This window comes from Tripterygium wilfordii, chromosome 6 (genome assembly GCF_013401445.1).
Source record: "Tripterygium wilfordii isolate XIE 37 chromosome 6, ASM1340144v1, whole genome shotgun sequence".
Taxonomy (NCBI): domain Eukaryota; kingdom Viridiplantae; phylum Streptophyta; class Magnoliopsida; order Celastrales; family Celastraceae; genus Tripterygium; species Tripterygium wilfordii.
The window spans coordinates 7,976,074-8,003,746 of NC_052237.1; the positions used below are offsets into that span (position 1 = coordinate 7,976,074).

The 27,673-nt window shown below is 37.3% G+C and overlaps 1 protein-coding gene and 2 pseudogenes across 1 annotated transcript; 1 reads left to right on the forward strand and 2 right to left on the reverse strand.

Annotated features, from left to right (window-relative positions):
• Nucleotides 1-6,051: 6,051 nt before the first annotated feature.
• Nucleotides 6,052-8,166, forward strand: LOC119999626 (probable serine/threonine-protein kinase PIX7). Its single transcript, XM_038847310.1, has 3 exons — nucleotides 6,052-6,188; nucleotides 6,265-6,388; nucleotides 7,397-8,166. Exons 1-3 carry the CDS (start codon nucleotides 6,081-6,083, stop codon nucleotides 7,912-7,914), a joined length of 750 nt encoding a protein of 249 aa, XP_038703238.1. The 5' UTR covers nucleotides 6,052-6,080; the 3' UTR covers nucleotides 7,915-8,166.
• A 268-nt stretch (nucleotides 8,167-8,434) lies between these two features.
• Nucleotides 8,435-14,941, reverse strand: LOC120000667 (annotated as a pseudogene).
• A 186-nt stretch (nucleotides 14,942-15,127) lies between these two features.
• LOC120000668 lies at nucleotides 15,128-22,477 on the reverse strand (annotated as a pseudogene).
• Between the last annotated feature and the right edge of the window lie 5,196 nt (nucleotides 22,478-27,673).

A 27,673-nucleotide genomic window follows, 5' to 3' on the forward strand; every position in this document is an offset into this window, starting at 1 on the left:
TTTGCTAACTTGGTGGACACGTGTGTTAGCCAATGAAACGACAACACATGTCCAAATTTTGTATATCATTTTTACATGTCGTGGAATTTCTTGAAACTTATCCTTTCAAGGCCAACCAAGCCCTTGTACTTCAAGCAATGGATTATTTAACCTCTTCTAGTTCTAATAAATGGGTCAAATTAACCCTTTAACTAACATTGACAAATAAAACTCCTGAAAAACCAAATACATAACATAAAAAACCTAATACTCTTCATCCACACTAAAATGTATTCAAACATCAACATTAAAATAAGTCAAAACAATTTCAAAAACATCAAATACACAACATGGACACATCAAATATCCTCTGGCAGCTTCAACATAGCTTTATAAATTCAACATACCAAGAACAAATTGTTTAAACAAAATAACATAAACATAAGACAAACATAAGACAAAGTACAGAAACATCAATTTGGTCCATCAGATGCTTCTTCCTGTGAGGGTTTTTTCTTCCTTGTCTTCTCACTTCTAAGATCAATTACCCTTGACATGGAAGTTCCAAGCTACAAAAAAAACACACGACACACCAGATGCAACATCATACAATGTAGTACACTTACATTTAGGATTGAATGATTGTTTTCAGGATTAGTGTACAGTCGAAGACCAGATAATAATGTCCTCTTTTTTGGCTTGGTTTTAGGCCTACATTCCTTGCGAAAAGGGCTCGCATATCTAGGCCTACTAGATTGTCGCTATATTGATACCACTAATCCTCCTTGCATTGGTCCAACATATTCTTCTTGCATTGAGGCCACAACCTTGCTATCAGATGTTTTTGTTTGGAATGCTTGCATTGTCCCCCTTGGTGTACTTCTTTCAATAATATCACTAACATGGCTACTTAACCACTCCTACTGGGACATGTCTTGTTCCAAGCATTGTGAACCTTGCCATCGCACATTTGTAAGTTGATGATACTGTATTTGGACTATCAATCTGAGAAGTACACATGGTGTGGACGAGATGAGCAAGGTGTCAGCGTGCATAAGTATATCCTCGTATAGACTTCCCTCATTGTGCGGATAAGTCCGAAAACAAAGGACTATCTTGGCCCCGAGAAGTCCATCTCAGAATCGAGATGCCTATCTTGACATGGCCAGTTAAATCCTCCAGAACAAAACAAAATTTCTACAAGAAGACTCCTACTCCAACTTGGATATTAAGAATTGAACGTCTCCTGAAACAAATAGAAGACAGGTATCCAACTCCATTATATGTTAGCATTCGTACATCACAATATAAAGGCACTCCGGTCAGATATATTGATTCATTCACAACTTTTCGTTCAGATATATTGATTCATTCACAACTTTTCGTACTTTTTGGTTAAGAGCTTTGATCATTCTTGTAACGCCCCGACCCGGAATGCGTTATTTTTGGTACCATCTAAATCAAACCATAATAAATTCAATCATCACACCACCGGAAATTTCAACAGCACCTCCCCATAATATGGAGGATGCCAACCTGGAATAAACACGCAGCAAAATCACTAATATAATAGGTCATGCCCTTATATTCCTATGGTTCATGCAACCTATGATATCTATTGTTAGAAGCATAAATCTAAACATCTCCTTCCGGTCTCAGTTCAGAACATCAAATCATTCAAATATTGATCAGGTATTTGAAAGTATTAAGCACACAAATAGATACTCAAACATGGAATAATAATTAAGAATTAGCATAACCAAAATCATAGAGTATTCATGGCTAGGCTACATTGGAGCTCTGGCAAAAGAGTTTAGCTACTCATGCTATAAGAACACAAGAAAACTAAATAATAAGAATCCATAAAACTAAACTAGAACACAAGAAAATCTAGAGTGAATGAATTGTGGCTCTCCAACTCTCCTTCTTAAGCTTGCCGTGGCCTCTCTTATATACTAGATACAAGCTTCCTTCATGTCCCACTTCTAATGGCATTATGATTTCCTTATTCAATTCCAAAGCAAACTTCCTTCAGTTGCTTGCATAGCCGGCCGTCCTTTATTGCCAAGTTAGCGCCACAAAGACTTCCCTCACATGTAGAACCTTTCATTCCTTGGCTTTCCTCATAGTGAAACTCCTTATTTGAATATGAAAAATAAACCTTGAACTCATGGGCTTCATTGGATTGGGCCTTTTACACCACTTTTCTCATAAATAGCCTGAGAATCAAAATCCACAATTTCATGTAATATCCAATTTAATTGAGATAAAATAAGTGTAAAGTGAGGTATAAAAATATGTAAAATATGATACGATTAGAAAGGCCTACGATACATGGGTCTCCCCAAGCGCCTAAGGTCTAACATGTCTTGAGCAATGTTCACGACTTGATCCCTATTCACCACTTGCTAAGATTGATGTTGGATCACCTGTGGGGGACGGTAATGTTGCTGATAGCCATACTAACCCTGCTCTCGAGCCCAGTTTGAGGATAAGGCAAGTAATGCTGCTATCGTGGTTGGATATAAGGTTGTCTCCATGGTTCTATAAGAGGGAAAACCTGAAGAAACCTCTGGTTGACGTCGTTCTTTTCCCTCTACTCATTCGGTCTTGTTCCAAGAGGAACAATCGTGTTTCCAATGATAGCACAATATTTAGTGGAGTTAAAGAAGTAAAGCCAAAAGACGTTACCTAAAAACCTCTTTCGTGAGATCTAGGATTCTGAACCGTTTGCATAAGAGCTAAAGGAATGACCGCAGGAATTGGGATTGAATTGTTCGCAACGGAGTGGCCATTGCTACAATTGGGATCTTATGCCGATTGGTTGACCTTTAACATGGTAACTAGCTTCTTTAGAAATTATTGCGAAGGTTGAAGTAGAGCTGGTTGGTGAATGGTTTGGACAGACTGCTATGGAGCTGGAGTTGAATGCACACCTTGATGTGAGCCTTGCATCGCATAAAAAACTTGCCAGTATTCCTAGGAATTACATTGAAGAGCTTCATGATTCTGTAGGAGAGTCTACTAACATGCTTGGTGCATATTGTTTGCTATTTCCTCCATAGTCTGCATCAAACTATTATTTGTCAAAGAGATTTTTCAACTTCAAAGTTTGACAAGGACGGGACTTACATTTCCTTCTCCTTCGTTGGAACGAGTATGCTGTAATGTTATGTGATTCCCTTGGTGAAAGAAGTGGAGACAGATCTCCAGCTGGTTCACCCTTCGCTGCTTTTCCTATTCTCGTTGTCATGACTGCAAGTGCTTGACACGAGACATCCCACCATGTGTTCCAAAAATATGTTTGATGTCTTCTACGTTGGGCAAGTAATGTCGCATTTTCGGCAATTGTTTAGGTTATGTATAATTTGTGTATTCAGGTGTGTCGTGACTTGTTGTTAGTCCAAAGATTTTTTTTGATAAAGGTTGCACCAAATTTGACATGTTCACCAAACGAGATGTGTGTAGATTGAGAACACAATACTGCTGGTTCAAGGTTGCCGTCCTGGAAAGGACTTAAATGCAAAAAGTTTCAAGCAAAAAAAGTAGGAGACAGGAGGCTACCATCGAAATGATAGGACTCCTAATGAAATGAAATGAAAAACAACATATTGCCAGAATGCATCAATAATTTCATTGAAAGGGAGTACATCCTGGAATGTATTTGGCGTGCTGTATAAGCTAAATCAGAAACATAACCGTAGAGGCTTGAAAAGTAAAGGCTAAGCTAGAAATTAGTTGGCCAAACTCATGCTAATTGAAAAGATAAGTGACTGGAATCATTGTTTAAGTAAGCAGTAAAGATTTGAAGATGCATAGTCTATTTTTTGACACGGGGTAATTGTAGACTTCTCTTCATGTTCCTTTTATACTTTTCATGATGACAATGGTAACCTTCAACTCATGTTCCCTTCGCACGTTCTAGACATGTGCTGACATGTCGAATCATGGGGAATTGCTATCTTACTTGCTGCTAAGGTTGCTGGGTCAAAGTGCTTTATAACCGCAACAAACTCTTGGTAGTGGACATCATGGTAAACATCCTTGGTCGTGCTCATTCTTCATGGTGGATGTAGGAATACTAAGAACAACTCGAATTCTGTTGAACAAATTTTTTTTAAATTAAGATTAAAACAATTAAGACAACATATCTCTTGCTCGTGGCTTTTGGACATCAATCTTCAAACATGCCTTATTTCCACCAACTGCATCATGGTTAATTTGAGGCTAGGTAATATCGGATTTACCTGCAAAATGAACAAACATTAATCCAAAATTCTCATGTCCTCGCCACGTGTCGACATGAGATTGGTTTATCATGGCAAATTGTGGATCCCTCATTGTCAGGTGTCACCAGATGACTAGAGGTCATTTAAACAATTTCTCAATCTAAATACTACATATTTACCATTAGAATTCTAATGCTCCCCCGGATAGGAGAGAGTGATTGCACAACACCAATGAGTGAAGAGTCGGAAAATTCAATTTGACTCGCGCGTTAGCATTGGGCACTTGAGCCACCAAGTCAGACACGTCACCTTCTACGTGGTCCCCCAGCTCTCTCTATATCTCTTAGAGCAACCACAATGGTATAAATTTGTTGGGGCCAACAAAATATATTGGACGATGCATTTTGCTGACGTGGTTGGACGAACAAAATGTATTGGTACAATGGTGTAAATTTGTTGACTTAATTTTTGGTATAATAGATGTGAGACCCACTATTTATTTTAGTGTAGATGTGAGTATGTTTTTTGTGGGCCCGACAAATAAGCAAACATGGGGACATAGCAAATTCAATTGGCTCATGACAAGCAAACATGGGGCATGACAAACTCAATTGGCTCATGTTTGTCCCATTAAATTTGGGACAATAAAATTGCACTATTGGAGCTACTATTTTTAGGGTCCCATTAAACAAATCAACAAAAGTCATAAATGGCCTCTTAAAATAAGTATTGTGAGAATCAGACCAACCCGTCCAGTCGGACAAGAAAACTGGTGATCTGGCCACCAAGCCGACATAGTTCTGTCAATATTACAGTTTGTGCATGTGACCCGATGAAAATCAGGTGGTCGGATGGGAAACCCGGTGACTCGGCCGATTTTACATGAACCGGAGAAGTTATTTTTTAGAGTTAAAATGACTACAGAACATTGAATTCTTTTGTAACTTCATTATATTTATTTCTTTTTTTTACATATAATATGATAATATCAATATATTTATATTAATTATTGATGTGCCAAATAGATATATACATTTGTGCATCCTTTACACATAAGTTCATCCCATTTTGAGTTGATTAGGAGTTGATATTGCCTAAGAAAGCTATATTTACATATTGTAGGTGTCAATGCAAGAAATGGAGTAAAATAGTGCAAAATGAAGAAATGGAGTAATATTTATGTGTGCGGTTTCGATGTGGTTCCTCCAAATTAATAGCGTTTATTACTTGATATTGATGAGATTGATTCGAGAATTTCTTTTTTAATAGATACTAATCATCAATTCTTTACATGGTAAATAGTAATCATGCTGTATCTGCTGTAAGTAGTCCATTCTAACCAATGGAAGTGCTTTGTTGAAGCAAACTATCTAGCCTCAGTTTGCTTATCATAATTTTTCAATAGGACTAGATGGAAGAATCCTTCATCAGCTGTTACCAAACTTAGTAATATTTCAGCAATTCGACTTTTGCTTAGCCTCTATGATATAAAGATAGGAGTGCACAGTTCCTTTGGTGCAGTTTCACAGAGGTTTGTGAAGATCAAACTGAATTACACTGTCATTTATCTGCTTTGTGTGTTGTGCATATGTTTCTGGAGAGGAAAGTTCACTCTGCCGCAGCCTGTATTTACTGCTAGCATTTCGGAAACTGACAATAATATCTACTACACTGAATACTTGATCTGTAAAATAAATGGAATTCTCAGTTTATCAGATCTTAGTTTCTGATCTTAGTTTCAGATCTTAGTTTCTGAAGTGCTAATTTGTGAATTTTTGTAATGGTTTGCTGCTGGTGTATTGTTAGTGTTTAATCTTCGTACTTAAAATCACGTTATATGCAGGATCGCTGCCTCTTCCATGGTCCATAAGGATGAAAATTGCCCTAGGTGCAGCAAAGGGTCTTGCCTTTCTTCATGAAGAAGCAGAAAGACCGGTGATATATCGTGATTTTAAAACCTCAAACATCCTATTAGATGCAGTAGGTGATGAGGAATGTGTCAAAATATTGTATATTTGGTAATATGGTTTGTCTTTCTAAAAGTATGCTATTTCAGGACTACAATGCCAAGCTTTCTGATTTTGGACTTGCCAAAGACGGCCCTGAGGGGGATAAAACCCATGTCTCAACCCGTGTAATGGGAACATATGGTTATGCTGCGCCAGAATATGTGATGACTGGTATGTGCTGGTAAATGCAATTTTATACTTTGTTGTAACAGTGATTTGTTTCTCCTTCTGCCCTTTCCTTTCAACTTCACCCCTGGAAGGCAGATAGTTGATAGAAATTTATGGGCAGCAACATTTTCTGTTTTCCCTTTTTTTTCCAAGTTTCTTTCCTTTTTTTCCTTACTTTTCCATCATAGACATTGCCGTATTCATCAAACATTTTTTTATGTACATTGTGATCTATTTCCTGTTTTAGGTATGAATTTCCATCAAATTAATTCTACTCTTACCCTTTCATCCAGGGTTGACTGCAGTCAGCTCTATGTGTCTTTGTATGTGATCTCTCAATCATCATCACGAAAGCGAAGTAGTTGCTATAACTTGAACAATATTCATTCAGTTCACTCCTTTTTCTTTAAATAATGAGACTTTTCTTCCTCTTCTCCTTGAAAATTTCTTCGGTATATGACGGTAGACACTTCTGAGATGTCTTATTTTAAGAGCTCAAATTCTTGAACCTCTGGGCAATTTATGTAGAGAGTACAGACCATCTTTTTCTTCTCCCGAAATTTTGTTCTTAATACAATGTGATAGATTCGCCTTTATTCTATTGTTTAAAGGGCTATTCATTTTTTTTTGCTGTAAGATGACTAAAGGAGGCTTTAAAGCTTTTATGTTTTAAGGGGATGATCGAAATGTCTCATCTTCGCAGCCTCTGGTGATTGTTTGGTAATGAATATTATCAACTGTTAATACCATGTGGTCTTGTAGGTACATTTTGTTGTTGGTGCCTTATGAAGATGTCTGTTATGAAATCTAGCTCTGCAGCTGGTGCATGTCTTTTTTTTTTTTTGTGCATAGTTATGTGAATTATTGATGTTGTAAATTTCCACCTTGTCTGGATTTCTCTAATTATCGGCTGGGATATGCAATTATGAGTCGCCATCGCAAATATAATGTAAAGCTGGACTGTTTTCAATGGTTATGTCAGTCTCAAAAGATTTTCACTGTTTGTCTCAGGACATCTTACATCAAAGAGTGATGTCTACAGTTTCGGTGTAGTTCTACTTGAAATGTTGACTGGTAGGAGATCTATGGACAAGAACCGTCCTAATGGGGAGCATAACCTTGTTGAATGGGCTCGTCCCCACCTGGGAGAACGAAGAAGATTCTACAGATTGATTGACCCTCGTCTGGAAGGCCATTTTTCAATAAAAGGTGCCCAGAAAGCTGCACAGCTTGTCACTCATTGTCTTAGCCGTGATCCCAAAGTTAGGCCTCTTATGAGTGAAGTTGTTGAAGCTTTGAAGCCTCTGCCCAACCTCAAGGACATGGCAAGCTCATCTTACTATTTTCAGACCTTGCAGGCTGACCGAATCGTGTCCAGTCCAAATGCTAGAAATGGCATTCTAACACAAGCAGGGTCTATGTCGAGGAATGGTCAGCAACTGAGGAGCCTTTCTATACCCAACGACGCCCATGCTTCTCCACATCAATCACCAAAACCCAATGGCAAACCCCAAGCATTGGTTCGCTGATTTTCTACTTATTTTTCCATCCTTTCTAATTCGTTTCACTTTGTCCTTTTTCCCCCTCACCATAGATGTATTTTCCGGAAAGCATTTGTTCTCGAACAGCTGAAATGTTAGGACAGGTGAAGTGTTACTCCAATTCCTATGTTAGCGATTGCTACTACATTCAGTTTGGAGACATCAAGAATCACACCACCTGTTCTTGCCTTTTCATTTAAATTTTACTCCTTTTGTATTTAAAAAAAAAAATTGTAGATCGATGCTGGTGAAAGTATTACTGGCAGTGAAAGAACATAGCTTATTTATGCTGTGACCCACCAAAGATGCCTAGACTATCAAAGATGCCTGTATTTACTGTCATTAAACAAATTTTCTTTGGAGAAAATCTTATTGTTGTTATAATTACTGTGATTAGTGAGATCCTAGATAAAACAATGTTTTTATTCTCAGCTGAAAGGCAGCAAGTGCTCTGTAAAATCAGTCTTCGAAGACCAAGAGAGTAGGGAATAAGAAAATTTTCATACAGAGAAACTTGCTCAATTCATGTTAAAGCTCTCTCTCTTTTATATTTATAAGCAATATTTATTTACATGCTCCAAGTGCCTTTGACTATCATAATCACATGCATCAGCAAGACCCTTGTTATCCTTTCAAGAGTAATGCTTGCAAAGCAATTTCTTTCGATGAACTTTCTGTATCTCATGCAGCTTTCCTTGTCAATTGCTCTTTGGATGTGCTCTCAAAGATCTTATCAGCATTGCCGACTTCAAATCCATCACGTCTGTGGAACTCCTTAACCTATGCGGTTACATAATTATTTCTTTAGTTCATAAGCCATAGAAAAAAAAAAAAAAAAAACGACTTCTTAAAAAAACATGACTAGAGTAACAAAGAGATCACTTCAGGATTAGAAAAAAATTGTCCAGACTGATTCATTCTTGGGTTTAAATTTTCAAAATCATACACACTATGTTGAAATAATTCATCAGTTGGCTGCGTATAACAATCCTAAAATATCCTCTTTCTTGTTGTTCATTCATCCCAGTATCAAAAGCTTTACCTATAGATACAATAGTTGCTAAGTAAAACAAAAGGAGGTGACTTACCTCTCTCTCAGGTAAATTCTTATACTGAGGCAGCACAAGCCGTTCAGCGAACTCGATGTATGAACAGGGGACTGATTCAGTGACACCATCAGAAAACTGGAAGGAAATGGAATCTGCAATGGTTGAAGTTTGCAGCAGGAATCCATCGGGGCTAACTGTCAGCAAAGAAAATGAATTTATCAAAACAAAAGGGTCAAGTTATTAGTTATTGGTATTGTGTCACATAGAAACAATAACTAAAAAAAATACTAAAAGGAGGGGGGGGAAAAAAAAGGAAAGGAAGAAGGGGCAGATGTGTAAAGTTACTAGCTGCAACATATCAGTTTTACTATATCCTATGGTAATGCGCAAGAAATTTACAGCTCAAATGCTGCAAGCAGTAGAAGCTAGAAGAACGATTTTTGGTTGGTTTATAGTCCTTCAGAGATGGGTGGTGTGGCGCAGTTATTATTTCTAAACCTTGTCAATATAAATTTCACAGTGTTATTGCCTTAGTGTTGGTGCACATTGACAAGCAGATGAAATTGTTAACATCATAGTTACAATAATAGACCATTCACCACTTTTAAGCAGTTCATGGAAGCCATACATTAATTGCAACAAATGCCTCTCCTATGTGGTTCACAGTTCAAGCACTCCTTCAATAGGCTGTACTTTTAACGTTTTGTTTTGGAAGATGGCTTAATCAATATAAATAGACTATATTTACATGTATATAGTCACTCCCTAGGATGTAGGTTATGATCAGAAATTAGAGTCCAATCACCAATTTCTTTGAGATTCATGACTCATGAGAATCAACAATTCAGATTGCAAAATCCAGTATCTTCAAACTTGCTGAGTAAATTTCTCAGAATCACTGTCCCCTCAATCATACGTCCAGGATTAATCACTCCCAGGTATCTTTTTCATCACAGTTGTCACTTGTCAGAAATAACCTCTCATGCTACACAATTAGCTAAGTGAGGGTTGTAGAATTTTTTTTTCCCTCTCTCCTGCTCCTTTCACTGTCCCATTTTTATTTCCCTTCTCTTTTGCATGGAGGAAGAGGTTAAGGATTTAAGATTTGATATAGGATCTAACCCAAACTCATCCTTTATCACTGAGATAATGGCAAAGCCGCTAGAGTTTGATTGAAAGTTTTAGTGCACAAACATATCCCGTTTACAGTTTTAGTCCATTTGGCCAAGTTTCGGATCTCATCATGACAAAAGCTAATTTGGAAGGACTTAACATTGTCTGAGTAAATCTCCACACCAAGATCCCTTCTTAAGCTTTGATTTCCTCAGACCATCCTGAATTCAAATCCAGATATGGATGGACCATTAGCACTTTTAACATTGATTTCTCATATATTTATGGACTCATTGTAACGCCCCGACCCGGAATGCGTTACTTTTGGTATTGTTTAAATCAAACCATAATAAATTCAATCATCACATCACCAAAAATTTCGACAGCACCTCCCCATAATACGGAGGATGTCAACCTGGAGTAAACACGCAGTAAAATCACAAATATATTCACAACCTAGGCAGGGCCTCCGGCCATCTAACAATTCATAACACCGTTAAATTCTCAAGTCTAAGTAGAGCATCAGGCCACCTAACAAATCATACAATCAATCAATTCTCAAATTTAAGCAGGGTCTCAGACCATCTAACAGTCACACAAAATTTCTCCATACAACAACATATATAATCAACATCCAACGCAAATAGCAATCTAGCAAACATAAAAAATCGTCAGGACACAAAGTCCACAAACCCGGTTCGGGAGTCCCGATCACACGGAGTACCCTCTCAACCGTCCATCCCACCATCGTATAGGGATATCACACAATGTCTCAACTAGGAAATATATGTACGATAAAATAGTAATAACATAATCAAAGTTTAGAACTATCTAGTCCTATCACTCTCCAGGGGTCCATCCATGTCACGCACCCTCCTCCTGATCCGCTACCCTGGTACCGGAACTAGACTCACCTGCGAGGAGGAAGTAGGAGAAAGAAAGGGTGAGCGAAAGGCCCAGTAGGGAATAATAAAGAGTAAGTGAATAACATAAAGCTGAAATATTGAAGAAAGACACAAATGCAACAATATGATAGCTAACATCATGTACACTAAGCACAAGTAAATAATCACACCGTACGAGATCCTAACTTGGCCCACCGGCATCCCTATACATGTCGAGACCCTGAACAACCCAACGACATCATCATATGGTGTTTTAAACCCATATGGAATCTTGACTCGGCCCACCGGCATTCCTATACTCATAGGAACCCTGAACGGCCCAACGACATTTCACATTTCACATTTAACACAACTAGGAGATATACGGGTCCATACCCGACATCTACTATGCGATTACAATGCATGTCTAACATGGTTATGCAATAGAGTATACATACAACCTACATATATATATACACTACATGATGCATGTTCAAGAATAATTCATGCTCAATGGAAGATTGAACAAGTAGGGTATGCAATATAACTCAAATCATACAACGAAGAAAACACAAAGTGTGGTTGTTCTCCCTTATGCGCAATTAAGGCGAGAACGCATCATAATGAACAATGGGGAAGGATAAATGTTCTCAATAGGAAGACATATTAAAAGAGAATAACAAATGGTGGAATTTCCCTACCTAGCACTTTAAAAACTAGTTATGTAAACCAATATTCAACCTTGAATTCTCCGGCCTCAATTAACCTATTATTCGATAAGCCCGTCCTCCAATCAATATATAAACAACTTCAATTTCACATATCTAACACAAATTAACCCAATAAATCAAGAAAACCATTACCTTCTCTTACCCAAAACTTTCCAAGTTCTTGAACTTCACCTATTCGAGCTTGCTACTCAAACGAACAATAGAATCTAGCAATACAACCATAAACAAGTCTAAATCAACCTATTAAATCACTAATTTCATCTAATTTAGAGATTTTCTCCAAAATCTACAAAACCCATAAAACCCTAGAATCCCAAATCACTCAATCTCTAAGTACTACCTTTTAGGTTTAAGAAAACTTACCAAGGTTGTAGAAACAAGTAGAAGGAAGAGATTCAAGCTTCCTTTGGGCCTCACATGATGTAGGAACTCATGGATTTGAGTTTGGGTTCAAACCTTGAAAGATTATAACAAAGAGGGGAATTTAAGAATATGTAAGCTAGAGAGAGAAGTCATGAATCCAACTTGAAAGAGGACAATCTTTCCTTGGTTGATGATCTTAGATTGATGGGAGGGAGGAAATTTGAGATAAAATGGGGTTTAGGGCTTGTTTAGGTCGGGTATGTTAAGAGAATTCGCGAAATGGGTGTTTAAAACCATTCTCGGACTGGTTTTTTTAAAGAGGTGTCTGGACACCCTAGAAGGCTATTCAGACACCTCTGCCCATTTGGCAGATCTGTGCCATTTTATTAAAGCTGTCCGGACAACTTTTAAAAGCTGTCCGGACGGTTACACTTATAACCCAAATTTTCTGTTTTTAAACCACTTGTATACTCCCAATTCACTTGGTTTTTTTTTTTTTTTTATTTCTAATGGTTTTAAATATATCTATATACTCAGCACATGTTGCTTCTACCTAATTTCTATAAGAAAAGAAGTTCGGGTTATTACACCCATACACCTACCAATTCAAGATACGGGATCTAAAAACTACAAATTTCATAAATATATTTCCAGATAGAGGCATCGGGCTCTATTTCTAGGGGAAATTGGAAGAAAACACTGGGAGAGGAAAAGCACGGTCCAATTAGCACGAACTTTCTTGAAGGTAGTTGACATCTTATATTTCTATGAAATAATAGCGACTCACATGCAATTTCATGGTATTACAATGATTGATGAAGGCAAAAGTGAATGAAAAAATAATTAAAGCAACTCAAAAGGCATAATTTGTGATGAACTATTTGTTGTGTGTAGCCAGTAAGGGATTGCATGCTCAGCAGCAACCAAGCCAAAAACGAATACCCAGTAAATGCTTGCAAAAGGCTCATTGGAAAAATTAGATACAAACCTTTAAGCACACCACCTTCAGAATTCAATCGGAGTCCCTTTTCTTCAATAAATTGATTGAGATTTTTTATATTTCTCAAGTGGGACTTCAGCCTATGTGTAGATATGGTGACATGGTTCACCACATACCCATTAACAAGGGTCCATGCAGCATATTCACTCTACCTAGGAATCAACAAACCATTAATAGATTTTTTTAACAATATATTTTTATGCTCTTTTATCATAAATTAAGTTGATTAATTCCAAAAACTTAACCTAAGCAGCAATAAGACTATGAACCCTCAGAGCATAACAACCAATACGTACTTTAAAAGGAAAACGAAAGCCCCTAAATAGAGGCAAAAAGATAACTAATTACCTTGCCAATTGTTGGAACTCAGAATACAAGGGCTTCTCCCATGTTAAAGATCCCAAACCGCTAGCTAGGGCTGCATGTTTGTCACTGCTACCAGATATTTTGATGTACTCCCGTATTATTTCTTGAAAAAACCATTTTCGAGTCCGATATTACCAACAAACAGAATCAATAGTCATGAGCGTTTGACATCAAAAAAGTGGAATTTGTGGAAATTCTTGTGACAAAATAACAAAACATGCAAGAAATTAGACTTAGGCCCTGCTTGGTACTACAGTTTTTTCATCATGATAAGCACCTTTTTATGTCTTTGGATACAATTAAGAAGCAGTTCAAAGTTCAAAGTGAAGAAGTTTAGAGGTTAAGAGCTCCATTTTTGTGCTTTTACTAGAAAAGGAAGATTAAAATAAGGAGCATTACAAGAAAAGCTAGGAAAACATTTCCCCTATATTTAAAATAAAATGGATCTTTTAATATGAGTAATATCATCTTTATATTAAATGAAAGTAATATTATAAAGTGCATATATATATATGTTGTATCAAACATGTGATAATTATCAATGCAGCTCTTTACAAAGTGATTCACTAAAATTCACCCCTGCACATAACCTTAACAAGAAAGCTAAGCACTTTATATTACAGATAGACAACTTCAACTAAGATTTTAAGACTTGGCCACAGGGGCTTCTTAAATTAGGTCTTAATATCAAACTAACGCATATTGAATTAGTTGAACTTGCTTGCTGTTTTACTAGTCTACTGCAGGGGTGTTCCCATACAAGACGCAGTTGCATAACATCAAGGACTTCAAAGGTCACACATTCAAGAGCAGTCAGTGACAACTATGGGTCATTAACAGTTCCAAAACCATCACCTAGAGACTCTTGTCAAAATAACACCTCTGATAGACCTCAACCACGAAATGACAAGAAACCAAATCCCAAATATTTTGACTCCATAGCAGCTAAGGAGGACAAGGAAGTAAACAAGTCATGTGGAATATGATAGAGAACCAATCAAGGGATAGTCAACTATATTTTCATAATTGTGACTACCGTGATTCTCTTGATTTAGTTCCCTCATTAGGGTGATTTAGTTTCCAATTGTACAGGCAATTGTATCACTATATATTGTACTTCATATCATCATTGTAAAATAATACAAGATTCATACGAATTCTTTATGGTATCGGAGCTTCTCTGTCACAAACAGAATCGATCTTTGACCTAACCCTATTACTCTGTTTTCCACGGCCAGCCACCTTTCTCTTCTTCTTTTCCTCAATCACCCTCTCACGGACAACCATCCTACTTCTTTCACTCACTATTTTCTTTACTTCTCTTAATTCAATCTGGTCCATCACCATGTCTACTACACCTGCCAAATCCACAACCAATAAAGAAGAACCAATTACCTCTCTTATTCAAGGTGGACACTCCACTAGAAACACCATCACCGTAACTACTCCTCCTCAAATACACGGCCCATCTTTCTCCTCTAGTGGCAATCTCATCTCCTTAAATGCCATCTCCCAAATACCATTCAAACTTGCAAAACGTGGCGGCAACTACACATCTTGGAAGTCTCAGATGAGCAACCTACTATTTGCACATGATCTCCTCGGTTATGTAGATGGTTCTTACCCATGTCCTGACAAAACCACGCCCGAAGGACTTTATTGGCCTCGTCAAGACTGATTAGTGTTGTTGGCCATTCAAGCCACAGTCCACAACACTATTGGTCCTACAATCAACAATTTTACCACTTCTGCTGCAGACTGGACCAAACTAGAAACCACTTTTACAAACAGGTCAAACACCCGCATGCTTACCCTGTTATCTACTCTCATGAATACCAAGAAAGATGGTAAAACAGTTGCTGACCGACACCAAAGTGTGTGTACTTACCCCAAGTGTAGGGTATTGGCAAGTAATAAACTGGTGAGTCCGGTATCCATCCACGAGGAAGCAATGCAAATTTGAAGGTGAATGACATGCAATTGACTAGCTAACACTAATAAACGCAATGAATATCTAATAAAAGCAAGTAAATGAAATTGGCCGAATGACTCGGTAGCATGAGCGATTTTGTAATCAAAGTAAGCACGACTCGGATTTAAAACAATTAATTAAAAATCTAGTCCCTAATCCGTCCTGGTAACTACTCGGTTCTCATACTTAAGGTATCATTGCAAACACACACAATCATACACAATGCATTGTGTGATACTATCAATCATGCATATGCAACGAGAATTGGGAAATAAGACTTCAATTCATACATGTAGGCTATCAGATCTCTTAATCTACGATGAACGCAAAGGGATAAGCACATAATATTATGGATTAATGTTCCCCCTTAGGGCTCGGCTTGGCTAACACCCTAGTTTCACACTCAAAGATCAATTAACCATAACTCTCCCATGCACATTCCTAAATCAACCCAAAACTCCATCATCAATACACATAATTAATAGCTATGCAATGGAAAATTCAATTAATTAAGGAATCATGCAATAGGTTTAACCATTCTCAATCGAACACATTAGATGCAATTCTTAGACTAGACAATCCAATAATACAATCAAATATGTCATTCTCATATATCCAATCAAACAACTATCACGAAATTAAAAAAGAGAAATCGAAGCTACGATTCTTTGAGCATACCTTGAGTAATCGAAACCTTGCACCCACTATTCGGGACTAGAAACTAGAAAGGAAACTTAGTCACTCATCATAATCGATATAAACATCAATTTTATAGATGAAAATCAATGTTTACAAACAAAATCACAAGAACCAAGCAAAACCCTATAGAGAGAAAGGGAGAGAAGAACTATGGAGGCTCAAATGTTCAAGAGTGAATGAATGAGGTAGAAACCCAAATCCTAGGGTTTTCCCCTCTTTTTACAATGAAAAATACCTAATTACCCTTACAATATCGTCCCCTATTGGTTATAATTAAGAAATACCCGAAAAACCCTTCAAAAATCTATGTTGCAGTTGCTGGTTCGTGACAAGGTGTCTGGAAGGCTTTGGAAGCTGTCCGGACACCTGGGCTTCATCAAGTCTTCGTCATAGGCTCTGTTTCATTTTTCAAAGGAAGTGTCCAGACACCTAACGTGGGTGTCCGGACAGTAAGTGTCCGGACACCTTGGGAGATGTCCCGACACCTCACAGCAAAAAATGCCCAAAAAGTGCTCCAACTTGTGCGAACAAAGTCTGATTCCTACAAAACCAAGGGGAAACATTTGTAAGTGTAAAACTAAGCTAAAATACAATAAAATACATTAGCTATGTGCTAGAACATCCTAATTAATGGACATTGAAACCTCAAAATAAAGGTCCAATCACACCCCAAAACATAGACATTGCTAGTCCCTAGCAATGCAACCACTACCTAAAACTAAAATCTACTAAATAAAATCCTAACTCACTGACGTAGGCATCACGGTTGCATTTAGCGCATGCAACAAGCCTTTAAACCCTTGGGTCACCCTAGTGGACGAGTTGTAGTCTCGTGAGGGCTTATCAGAGCGATACCCACAAACTCTTGCCAGGGGATCCATCATTACTTTGAAAGCACCATAAATGATTCTTAAGTTCTCACGTGCAAGAAGTAGAGCTAATCACCCAATTCTCCCGCTAGTTGAAGACATGCAAAATCTTTGGAAAATCAATCTCAACCTCTCAAAGATGACCAAGAACTTTTTATACTATGGAAAGTATACGTGCAATCAAACAAAGCAACTCAACAAATTCACACAAGTAAAACCTTGTTATGGACCCTTTTGGTGTTCATACATCCCTAATCCCAAATGTACACAAAAACATAAAAGTATTGTGCTAAGTAAATGACTTGCACAATTGAATTGCATGTATGTGTTTATGAAAGACAATTTGGATGGGCATAGCTTTGAGAAAGAAATCACCTACAAGAGCAACTAATGCAACCACAAACTCACTTGCTTACCTTGGATCAAATTCATCACTAGGTTTTATCGGGTTGTAATGTGGCAAAGGGGCAAGGTAGGAAGAATTTGGAACTAGGTAACAAGTTGCAAGGTTAAGTTCAAATATGGGAGCTACACTCTCATTTTGTCACCTCACCTCTTCATAAATACCACAAATTCAACTACTTCTCCTTTAAACACATTAGGGATAGCTTTATTGCATACTTCTCTTTTTGATGTTTTTCTTCTCTTTTCTATGCATTTTTTTTCTTTCTTTTCTTTTGTTTTTTTTTTTTGAATATAACATCATTTATACAACAACCCTCAAATTTTTTCTCAGAATAAGGAGGGGTAACATCACTACCGACTTATTTTTCAAGCTCCTACTCAACCTTGCAACCAAAGGTGGGAAATATTTGGGAAAATGGCTCACACAACGCTTGTAAGTGAAATGAAAAGGCTTAAAGAAATTTATGGCTTATAATCACTCACAAATGAATAGGCTAGGCTCAAATCTCTCAACCTAATGAATCAATCAATCCTAAGTTCACAAGCAAGTGGCAAATACAAAAATCACACTTCTCAGTAATCAAATGTAATGCTTGCAAAGATATTGAAGAACAAGCTCATAGGATGTCAAATGAATAACAATGAATAGAATCACCCAAAACCCAATGTACATCGATAAAGTGTGGCTCAAAACAATGAGAAGGGTAAAAAAGTAATTTTTAGACAAAAGAATCCAAAAACGCAATCATACAAATGCTTCAATGCCAAGATGCCTGCTCGACCACAATTTTGATATCAAACTAGGTCTCAATCATCCCAAGAAAGATTGATTACAATTATCCCACTCAATTGCATGTATCGGTTTCACAAAAGGAATTAAGGAACCTACTCTACGCTTGCACATTTGAACAATAATAAGAAATTAACGTTCAAATTGGTAGTGAATCCCCAAAAGCATCTACCCGTCCCCTCCTAAAGTCCATTTAGCATGTAAGAACAACAAAACACAAGACAATAGGATTGAGGGTAGGAAGTCATACCATACTCTTCAAAAGTGGTCGAAATCATGAGAAATAAAGTATATCCTGAAAAAGTTAATACCCACCACACAATCCAAGTATGACACAACAATTTTTTTTTTTCAAATTTTTTTCAAATTCACAAAAACACACTAGGTTCACAATGAATTCACAATTTCCTCACCCCCCAACTTAAATGAGACATTATCCCTAATGTCAAGAATGGAAAATAAGGCAAGAACAAATTGTGAGATGCATTGTAAACATACAAAAACACGCCAAATTAAGGGTAAGGAAATCGCAACATAATACACATTCATTTCACAATTCTCACCCCAAACTTGAATGGGTGCACAAGGAGCGAAAATTGTGAAATGGATTGTGAGCATACAAATCACACACAAAAATTAAAATCAAAGCAAAACTAATCACAGCCATACTATGGTACAAGGGTGGAATCTCCCACAAACTAGGTGGGGGTGAGATCCTTTATATCCCGGGAAACAACCAAAGCATCAAAGTTCTCCATGAATGGTATCAAGCATTGGTCATTTACCTTAAACACTTTCCTCCACTAGTGTCCTCAAAATCACTACTTCCATGTTGGTCCTCAAATCTCCGAGAAAAAATTATACCTGAGATTTGGGCAGCCACACTTTCTTAACTTTTCCAATAATTTTTTGCACAAAGTGACGTTTAGGTGACTTTTTTCACTCCACTTACTAAAAGTTTTCTTTCCGATCTTGATGGATGCAATTGGGATGATTCAACTCTAAGTGTAGGAGGCTCTAATTCCTCAATGTCATCTTTCTCACACAAAGGTTGACTAACTTTCGCACCCAATATTAGCACACCTTCAACAGGATCCTTTGCAAGGGCTAACACCAAATTATCCTCAACATGAGTATGAATAAAATCTACATCCCTTATATCCTCACACTCACCCACAACTTAGTCACACTAAAGATATTCATCTCCATGGTCATATCCTCAAAAGAAAGTTGTAGCACCCCACTCCTACAATCAGTGGCGGATCCACGATTTGAAATCACTAGGGTCACAAATAAGTGGCGGGGTCCGAAGGCAGCGCGCCCAAAATTTTTTTTGGATTATTATATAGCATGAAGAAAATTACTAGCAACAATTTGAAGTAATAAAATATTAAATCTTTATTTATCACAATTGTTCTCTACGTGTTTTCATTTTCTGAAAACGCTCTATTACAACATCATTAGTAATAGTTCCAAGCAACTCTTTTTCAATGAAACATACAAGACAATCATTTAAAAATTGATCACTCATCCGATTCCGCAAATCCGTCTTGATAATATTCATTCCTGAAAAACATCTTTTAACACTTGTCGTTGCTATAGGCAAAACCAATGCTAACTTCAAGAGCCGATAGACCAAAGGAAAAGAGAGATGCTTCTTTGTTTGCACTAGCAATCTAGAAAGATCACCAAGCCCTTTCAACTGACTAAATCTATCATCTGTTCGTACATTTGCAATGTATGTCTCTAGTTGATGCTTAAGAATCATACATTCAATGTGAGAGAAGTCATCAGGATAAAATTGAGCCAACTTTATCAACTTTGATGAATTAAAATCACCAAAACCATCACTTGGATTCAAGCAACCAACACAAAGAAGCAACTCAGAATTTACCTCATTGAACCGATCATTAAGTTTCAAAAGTTGCATATCCACAATCATATAAAAACATTCCACACGATAATGAAATTCATTAAGAGTGTTGCTTTTACGTCGGGGATGATATGGATCAACATACGCTTCCTCCATATTCAAAACGTCAATTTTGTGCTCATTACAAAAAGTGATAATCTTACCTATGAGAGATTCCCATCCATCATTCCTTACATTTTCTAATCCCCCCTTAGTCACTTTGACAAGTGCAATAGCATTCAAAATATCTTCATCTTTCTTCTGCAAGGCCAATGACAACTCATTTGTGATTCCCAATATAGTTAGCATCAATTGCAAATTGAAAAGGTAATCCTTGGTGCAATAAAAATCTAGAAACATCAATCGAAGCATTTAAGCGAATCCTACATTCATTCTTCATGCTTTCTGACCGCTTATGAAAAACAACCTCAATGGATTGCTTTTGCCTCAATAGATTTTTACATTTCTGAACTGCTTGATTATGTGCACTATTAACATGACCAACATGAGAAGCTAGTCTTTCAGTTTTGTTCCAAGATGAGAACCCTTCTGTAACAAATGCCTCACTCCCACCTTGTTTTCCAAACTAATCTCTAAATAAGTAGCAACATAAACAATATGCTTTGTCTTCTTTTATGCTATACTCTATCCAATTCTCATATTGATCAAACCACTCTGGATTGAATCGACGTTCCTTATTGCCGATCACTTTTAAAAGAAAATCATGGCCACAAGGTTGACAAGGTCCTTTAAGCATATATGCACGTCTTATTTCATCTCTTTGATTGGGGTGATACTCTAAAATTTTTCTCCTTTCTACAGGATCCAAAGGAAGGTTGTTCAAATCAACCTCCCTTGGCATTGAAGAAGAGGATTCTTCACTACGTTTTCTTTTGAAAAATCTCTCCATAAAATACAGTTTACTGTTGAGAATGAAAATTGGGGTATCAATAATAAACTAATATTACATAAAAGACAACTATTTTAACAGCATTATCATTGTAAAAGACATAACTATTTAAACACAAACTCATCATAAATCACTATTCACCACCACGGCACACATAGAAGCATTGAATCACTACAAAATAACCAATTAAAAATAAGCTAGCTAGAATTTAAGAAAATAAACAAATAGTACATCTTTTACTAAACTCTTTGGTAAGTGAATAGATAATTATGCTATGACTTGTGACACAATCACACAAAAGACGAAGTCGGAAGAGTACTGTCGTCCCTATATCACGTTGCACAACAAAGATAAGGAGAAGAAAAAAAACCTTAAAAGAAATTGGATTAAAAGATTTGGCGACAAAGATTGGGCTGTCTTGGCCATTGGGCTACTATTTTTTTTATACGATTGTGGACAATTGGATTATTATTTTTAATTGGCAGTGGGGTCACCTATTGGACTTGTATTTTTAATTGACACTGGCCACTGGGGGCCTACAAAAAATTTACTGGGGGCCTAGTAAAAATATGTGCTATAACCCAGCTTGAAATCTTAAATCCACTAGGGGCCTGGGCCCCCAGTGCAATTCAAGTCCATCCGCCCATGCCTACAATTGATTAAGACATTGGAAGTTGCTAGGAATGGGCGATCTAAAATGACCAAAATGGAAGTGCTAAAGATAGTGGGAGGTTGAGTATCTAACACAATGAAATCTTAGGGATAGTAAAAATTGTCCACTTGCACTAAGAAATCTTCAACAATACCCCTAGGAACCCTAACTGATCGATCGGCTAATTGTAGGGTAATCCTAGTGGGTTTCAATTCACCTAACCCTAATTTTTGATAGATTATGTACAGAAGGAGATTCACACTTGCTCCCAAGTCTAACAATGCTTGCTCTACCCTATGGTTCCCTATGACACAAGAGATAGTAGGGCAATCGGGATATTTGTACTTAGGAAGAGTGTTGGTTTGAATAATGGAGCTTGCTTGCTCCGCTAGGAAAGCTTTCTCCTTGACATTTAATTTCCTCTTCACCGTACACAAATCCGTAAGAAACATGGCATAAGAGGGTATTTGCTTAATGGCATCTAGGAGATGTATATTGATCTTAACTTGTCTAAATAGCTCAAACATCTCCTTATGCGATGCCTCATTGGTGCTCTTTCTTAGCCTTTGGGGAAAAGGTAGCTTGGGGATGTACTTGCTCTCCTTGATAGGCTCTATCTTATCCTCTTTTGGTTGTCTCTCATTTTCTTCTACTTGTGCTCTTTGCTTCTTAACTCTCTTTTCATCAAGTAAAATTTTATCCTTTTCACTTTTCTCTTCATCTCTCTTTTTCACACCATCACCAAAGTCTTGTACCACATCATTTTCATCACTATTCTCAAAGGGTATAGGTCTATCCACAACTTTTCCATTTCTTAAAGTAAGGATAGATTGCATTTGCTCATATCCACTCACCCCCCCACTAGTAGATTCTACCACATTAGCTTGTTTGGATAGATTGGGGTACGGTTGAGCTAGGAATTTACCCTTCTCATATGTGGTGAAAGCTTGGGTGACCTTAGTGATTTGACTCTTAATATCCTCAATGGCTATATTGGTTTGTTCTTGAAATTTGTTGGCCTTTTGATTCTCCCCTATCTGAGCTTGCATGAAAATGTTAAGAGTATCTTCAAGAGACCTCTTAGGAGGTGGAATGTAAGGTTGTTGAGTTGGTTGTGCAACACTTGGAGGAGGTAATTGTTGTTGGGGTGGATTGGGGAGTGATTGGGATTGAACATTCCCATCATTCCTCCACCCAAAGTTCGGTGATTCATCCGAGGGTAATTCTCATTGTAAGAATAGTTGTCTTGGTTATTGGTAGGGTAGGAGCTTCCCAAGATTGGGATTCCTCCGCCAACCCATCAAAGAAAGTAAATGTTTCATTGGCATCCCTATCAAAAAGTCACCTTGAGTCATAATGGAAACCAATTTCTTCAAAGATGGAGTCAAAGATTTGTGGAAGAAATTCACAATTTGAAATTTTTGAAATCCATGGTGAGGACACATAAACAAATCTTTAAACCTTTCCCAAGCTTGGAAGAAAGTTTCATGTTCTTTGCAATGAAAATTCATGATTTGTGTTTGATAAGAAATGGTACGGTGGGAAGGAAAATATTTATTGAGAAATTCTTCTTGATTGCCGCCCAAGTCGCAATGGATTGGGGGCGTAAGTTCTCAAACCATTGTTTTGCATGATCCTTCAAAGAAAATGAAAAAACTTTGAGTCTCAAAATTTATTGTCTGCATGTGACATCACCAAAAGTAGCACACACCGATTCAAAATCACGCACATGTGAATATGGTCGTTCCGATTCCATTTCATGGAATTCGAGAATCATTTGGAACATTGACGATTTAAGGCTCACATTTTGTTGGTTCGGTGGCATAATGATGCAAGAAGGTTGGGTTTGCCTTGCGGGATGCGTAAGCTCCCTCAAAGTGCGATGCTCTTGAGCTTGGGCATGAATGTACTCCATAGGAGGAGGTGCATGAACGTTTTGCCCAAAGTGAGCATATTGTGGTACTTGTGGCATTTGAGGCATGTTGTAATACATTGGATGCACATAATTATATGGGGGAGGCATATGATACGCAGGAGACATATTGGGAGGTTGGTAGACATTTTGTGGGGCAAATTGCACCGCATTGTCTTATTGAAGTGGTTGAGGTGCATTTTCCAAAGCATGCTCAGCTTGAACATTTGGCAAATTTTGGGCATTTGGCGCATTTTGGACATTACCAATTTGGGCATCTAGCCCTTACGCCGGATTCATCAACTCATTTCTAGAACTGGAGGCAGATATGGCGCAGGCGGATACTGAATTGTCGGCGAACGGAGATTCTTTACTCTAATAGTGTGTTTAGATGGAGGCATTTGAATTTGGATTTGGATTTGGATTTGGATTTGGAGTTGGAGTTGGAGGAAATGGAAGATAAGGAAAAGGAAGAGAAGGAAATGATAATACATTTTTTCAAATAGATAAAAAAGACCAAAGAATAGTAGTTTAATTTATTAATTTATGAGTAAATAGTCAAGTTGGTTATCAAAAGATATGGTTGGTTCTAATTTAGTCACCAAGTTTTCAAATTTCTCAACTCGGTCATTCACTGTTTTTTTTTTCTCACGATGAGTCACCTGGTCACTGGAAAGTGACACGTGACAGTCAGAGTGTCACGTGACATCGTCGGAGTAACACATGGCAATTCTTACCCAATTTACTGATGTGGCAAAAAATAATTTAAAATAAAAAACACATCTGGCATTTCTAAAAAACAAAAGATAAAAATAAACAATAAACAAAAATGAAACTAAGAGAATAAACAATCAAAGAGAAAAAAATTCCTAGAAGAAACCAGCAACAATGAAATCCCATAAAAAATCACCAATAATCACAAAAAAAAATTAAACAAAAATACAAAGTTCATCCAAACACCCATATCTAATAAAAGAAGAAATTTCGATAAAATCTCCTTCTCTCACAAGTCACTTTGCCGCCGACATTTCAAAGTTGATGTCCGGTCACCGTTAGCCATCGCTGACCCACTAAAATTCTCCATTGGACCACCCCGACCATAACCCAAGCTTCTTCGACATTCTTCCACCTCTAGAACGACCGAAAATGGCCTTGAATGGAGTGGCACCTCTACGTGAAGATCCGGCCAATCTGGCCACCTGGACTGTCATTGACGGCCGCCATCACCACCAAAACAACTCACAGACCAGGGCGCACCTGATAGGAACCCTTGTGCTCACGTGGCTGAATTTTAGTTAGCTTAAGTCGATATTGCTTCTGATATATAAGTTGTAGTAGTTGCTTTGTAATTGAGTGGTGAAATGATAATGAAATGAAGAGTTGTCTTCACTTGTGTTTCTCTCTATTTCCTCCCCTTCTTCTTCTCCATTTCCATATCTTGCTAGGTTTAGGTTTGAAAGGTGTTTAACAACACCTCCACCCATTTTCGCCCAAAACAGTGATCGAAAATAAAAGAACCGACTTGAGATGGGGACAGCGAGTAGGACTCCAAGGAGCAAAGGTGTTGAAAAGAGGGTTTAATTAGAGAATCACAATAAATAGGGAAATCGAGACAATAAATCAAGCATAGAGAGTGAGAAATCAAACCTTCGATAAGAGGTGTCGTCTTCTCCTCCACTCTCTCCTTTTGTTGTTCTTTCTCCTTCCATGTGCCATCCTGCTATTCTTGATGAAAGAATTGTTTCTGGTCTTGCGTCGAATTATTGATCAGGTTTTCAAAGAATCTAATGTGAATTTTATTTTTGTTTCTTTATTTTATAATTTTTTCATATGTCAGATGTAATTTTTTGATTTATTTTTAAATTTTTAAATTATTTTTTGTCACGTTAGCATGTGACTAGATAAAAATTGCCACGCATCACTCCGGTGATGCCATGTGGCACTCCGGCTGTCACGCGTCACTTTCCGGTTACTGGGTGACCTGCCTTGAGAAAAAATAGAACAGTGAGTGACCGAGTTGAGAAATTTAAAAACTTGATGACTGAGTTGAAACGAGTCTTATCTTTCAATGACCAACTTGGCTATTTACTCATTAATTTATCTTAACTTTTTTTGTCTAAGTACTATGAACAAGGGTAAAATATGTTTTTAACTTATAAATAACTTAATTAGTTATCCCTTTCCTCCAAATGACTCCATTTTGGGAGGAATTTTAACAAAAATTTTGGTGTTAAGTGAGCTGAAATCCATAAGGCAGTTGGTGGAAATCAGGATTGTCTAAACAATGATGTTCGAAAAGTTATAAGTAAGGATTTTTTTGTCATAACTATTTTGTTCAATTCTAAAATATTTTGTTAGATGAAAATCGAGATTTTAGTTGGATAAGCACATAGGAAGTCTATGTGATTCGGAGTTTGTTGCTTGTACGTTCCTAAAATGTCTCGAAAAATGTTTTCAGTAGCTGCACGACAACTAGAGACCAGAGCCACATTCATCCTACACTTTCAAGAAGAGGAAACCTTTTCACGTTCTAGTATACATAAACACTATCAATATGGCGAATGTTAGCTATTTTCTCTCAATCACAAACACAACTACACAATACCTACAATCCAAGAGAGTGAAGCAGGGTGCATCCCCCAGTACTCCCACATCCATCTTAAGGAATAAGCACGACCATGGATTCCCGCCATGATACCCATAACCATGAAGGAGTTGCAGTTATGAAAAGTTTTGACCTAACAATTCAGGCAACAAGTAAGAAGATTGTCTCCCATGATCTCCCATGACAAAACATATGCAGATCGTGTCAAGGGAACAGGAGTAGAAGATCACCATAATCACCATGAAGACTATAAAAGGAAGAAGAAGAGAGATTTACACTCACCCCAAGTCAAATACAGACTCTGTGTCTAGAAACTTTTATTGCTTTCTTAAGCAATGACTTAAGTCAATTATCTTTACAATTAGCATGGTTCAGGCCAACTAGTTCCTAGATAGCTTTTTTACTTTTCAAGTCTCCATGGTTGTAGCTTTCGCGACTATGTTTTTATTTTGGTGGGGACTATTTGCACTCCCCATTTTCCCATTCACACCCCATTCCCCCAACCACCAAACACGCCCTTACCCCAACATCGACTGTTCATCTCTCGCTTCTACCTTTTTGAGCTTTACCAAATCTGTGAACGGGTAATTCAAATATGATCCGTGTTCTTCTTAAAATTCGCAGTTCCAATTTGTGTAATTATCAAATGTTGAAACTTGTGTATGATAATCTTGAACAAAACAATCTGATTCAGTGACTTATTTGGAGTATTTCATTTGACAGTTTAGTAAATTATGAAGGTCTGGAAGTTGTTAATCCAGAAGGAGGCACTGAAGATGTCGAAGAGGAAGCAAAGAGAGGAAGATGGAAACATGAAGCAAAGAGATGAACAGTCGATGTTGGGGTAAGGGCGTTTTTGGTGGTTGGGGGAAAGGGGGTGTGAATGAGAAAATGGGGAGTGTAAATAGTCCCCACCTTCTATTTTAGTTTGTAAAGCATGCCCAATAAATTCCGTGATGTATTCACAATTAATGAAATTCTTGATACATTCCAACAATGTGTTGTTTTTCATCTCATTTCAATAGTTCTTTCATTCTGGTGTTAGTCTCATATCTCATGCTTTTCTCACTTCACACTAATTAAATTTTAAGTTTTTTCTCAGAAGGCAACCTCGAACCAGTAATTTTGTGTTCTTAGACTATGCACAACTTGTTTGGTGACAGGTCAGATTTGGTGCAACTCCATATCAAAATCAACAAGTCATGGCAGATCTAAACACATCATCATCAATAACCCAAACACTATTATCTCCAACTTTCAGAAGCAGTTGTTCTCATGTCCAACACAAAAGAGATTAATCAATATTAATGCATAAATATAAGGGGCAAGTATCAATGAGAATATAATTGGAAAGAGATGTTCAATAAGCACAATAAAAAATCATTTATTTGTAATATATATAATTTATCTACCTTGTATAAAAATTATTTATATGCAAAACGTACAATATATAATTTATTTGCAGTGCATAAAAACTACTTATCGACATAGGATATAATTTATTTGCACTGCGTT

Coding starts and splice junctions, on each gene's coding strand:
- LOC119999626 (XM_038847310.1), top strand. CDS start 6,081: ATGAAAATTGCCCTAGGTGCAGCAAAGGGTCTTGCCTTTCTTCATGAA. Junction 6,189..6,264: donor CAAACATCCTATTAGATGCA/GTAGGTGATGAG, acceptor ATGCTATTTCAG/GACTACAATGCCAAGCTTTC. Junction 6,389..7,396: donor GCCAGAATATGTGATGACTG/GTATGTGCTGGT, acceptor TGTTTGTCTCAG/GACATCTTACATCAAAGAGT.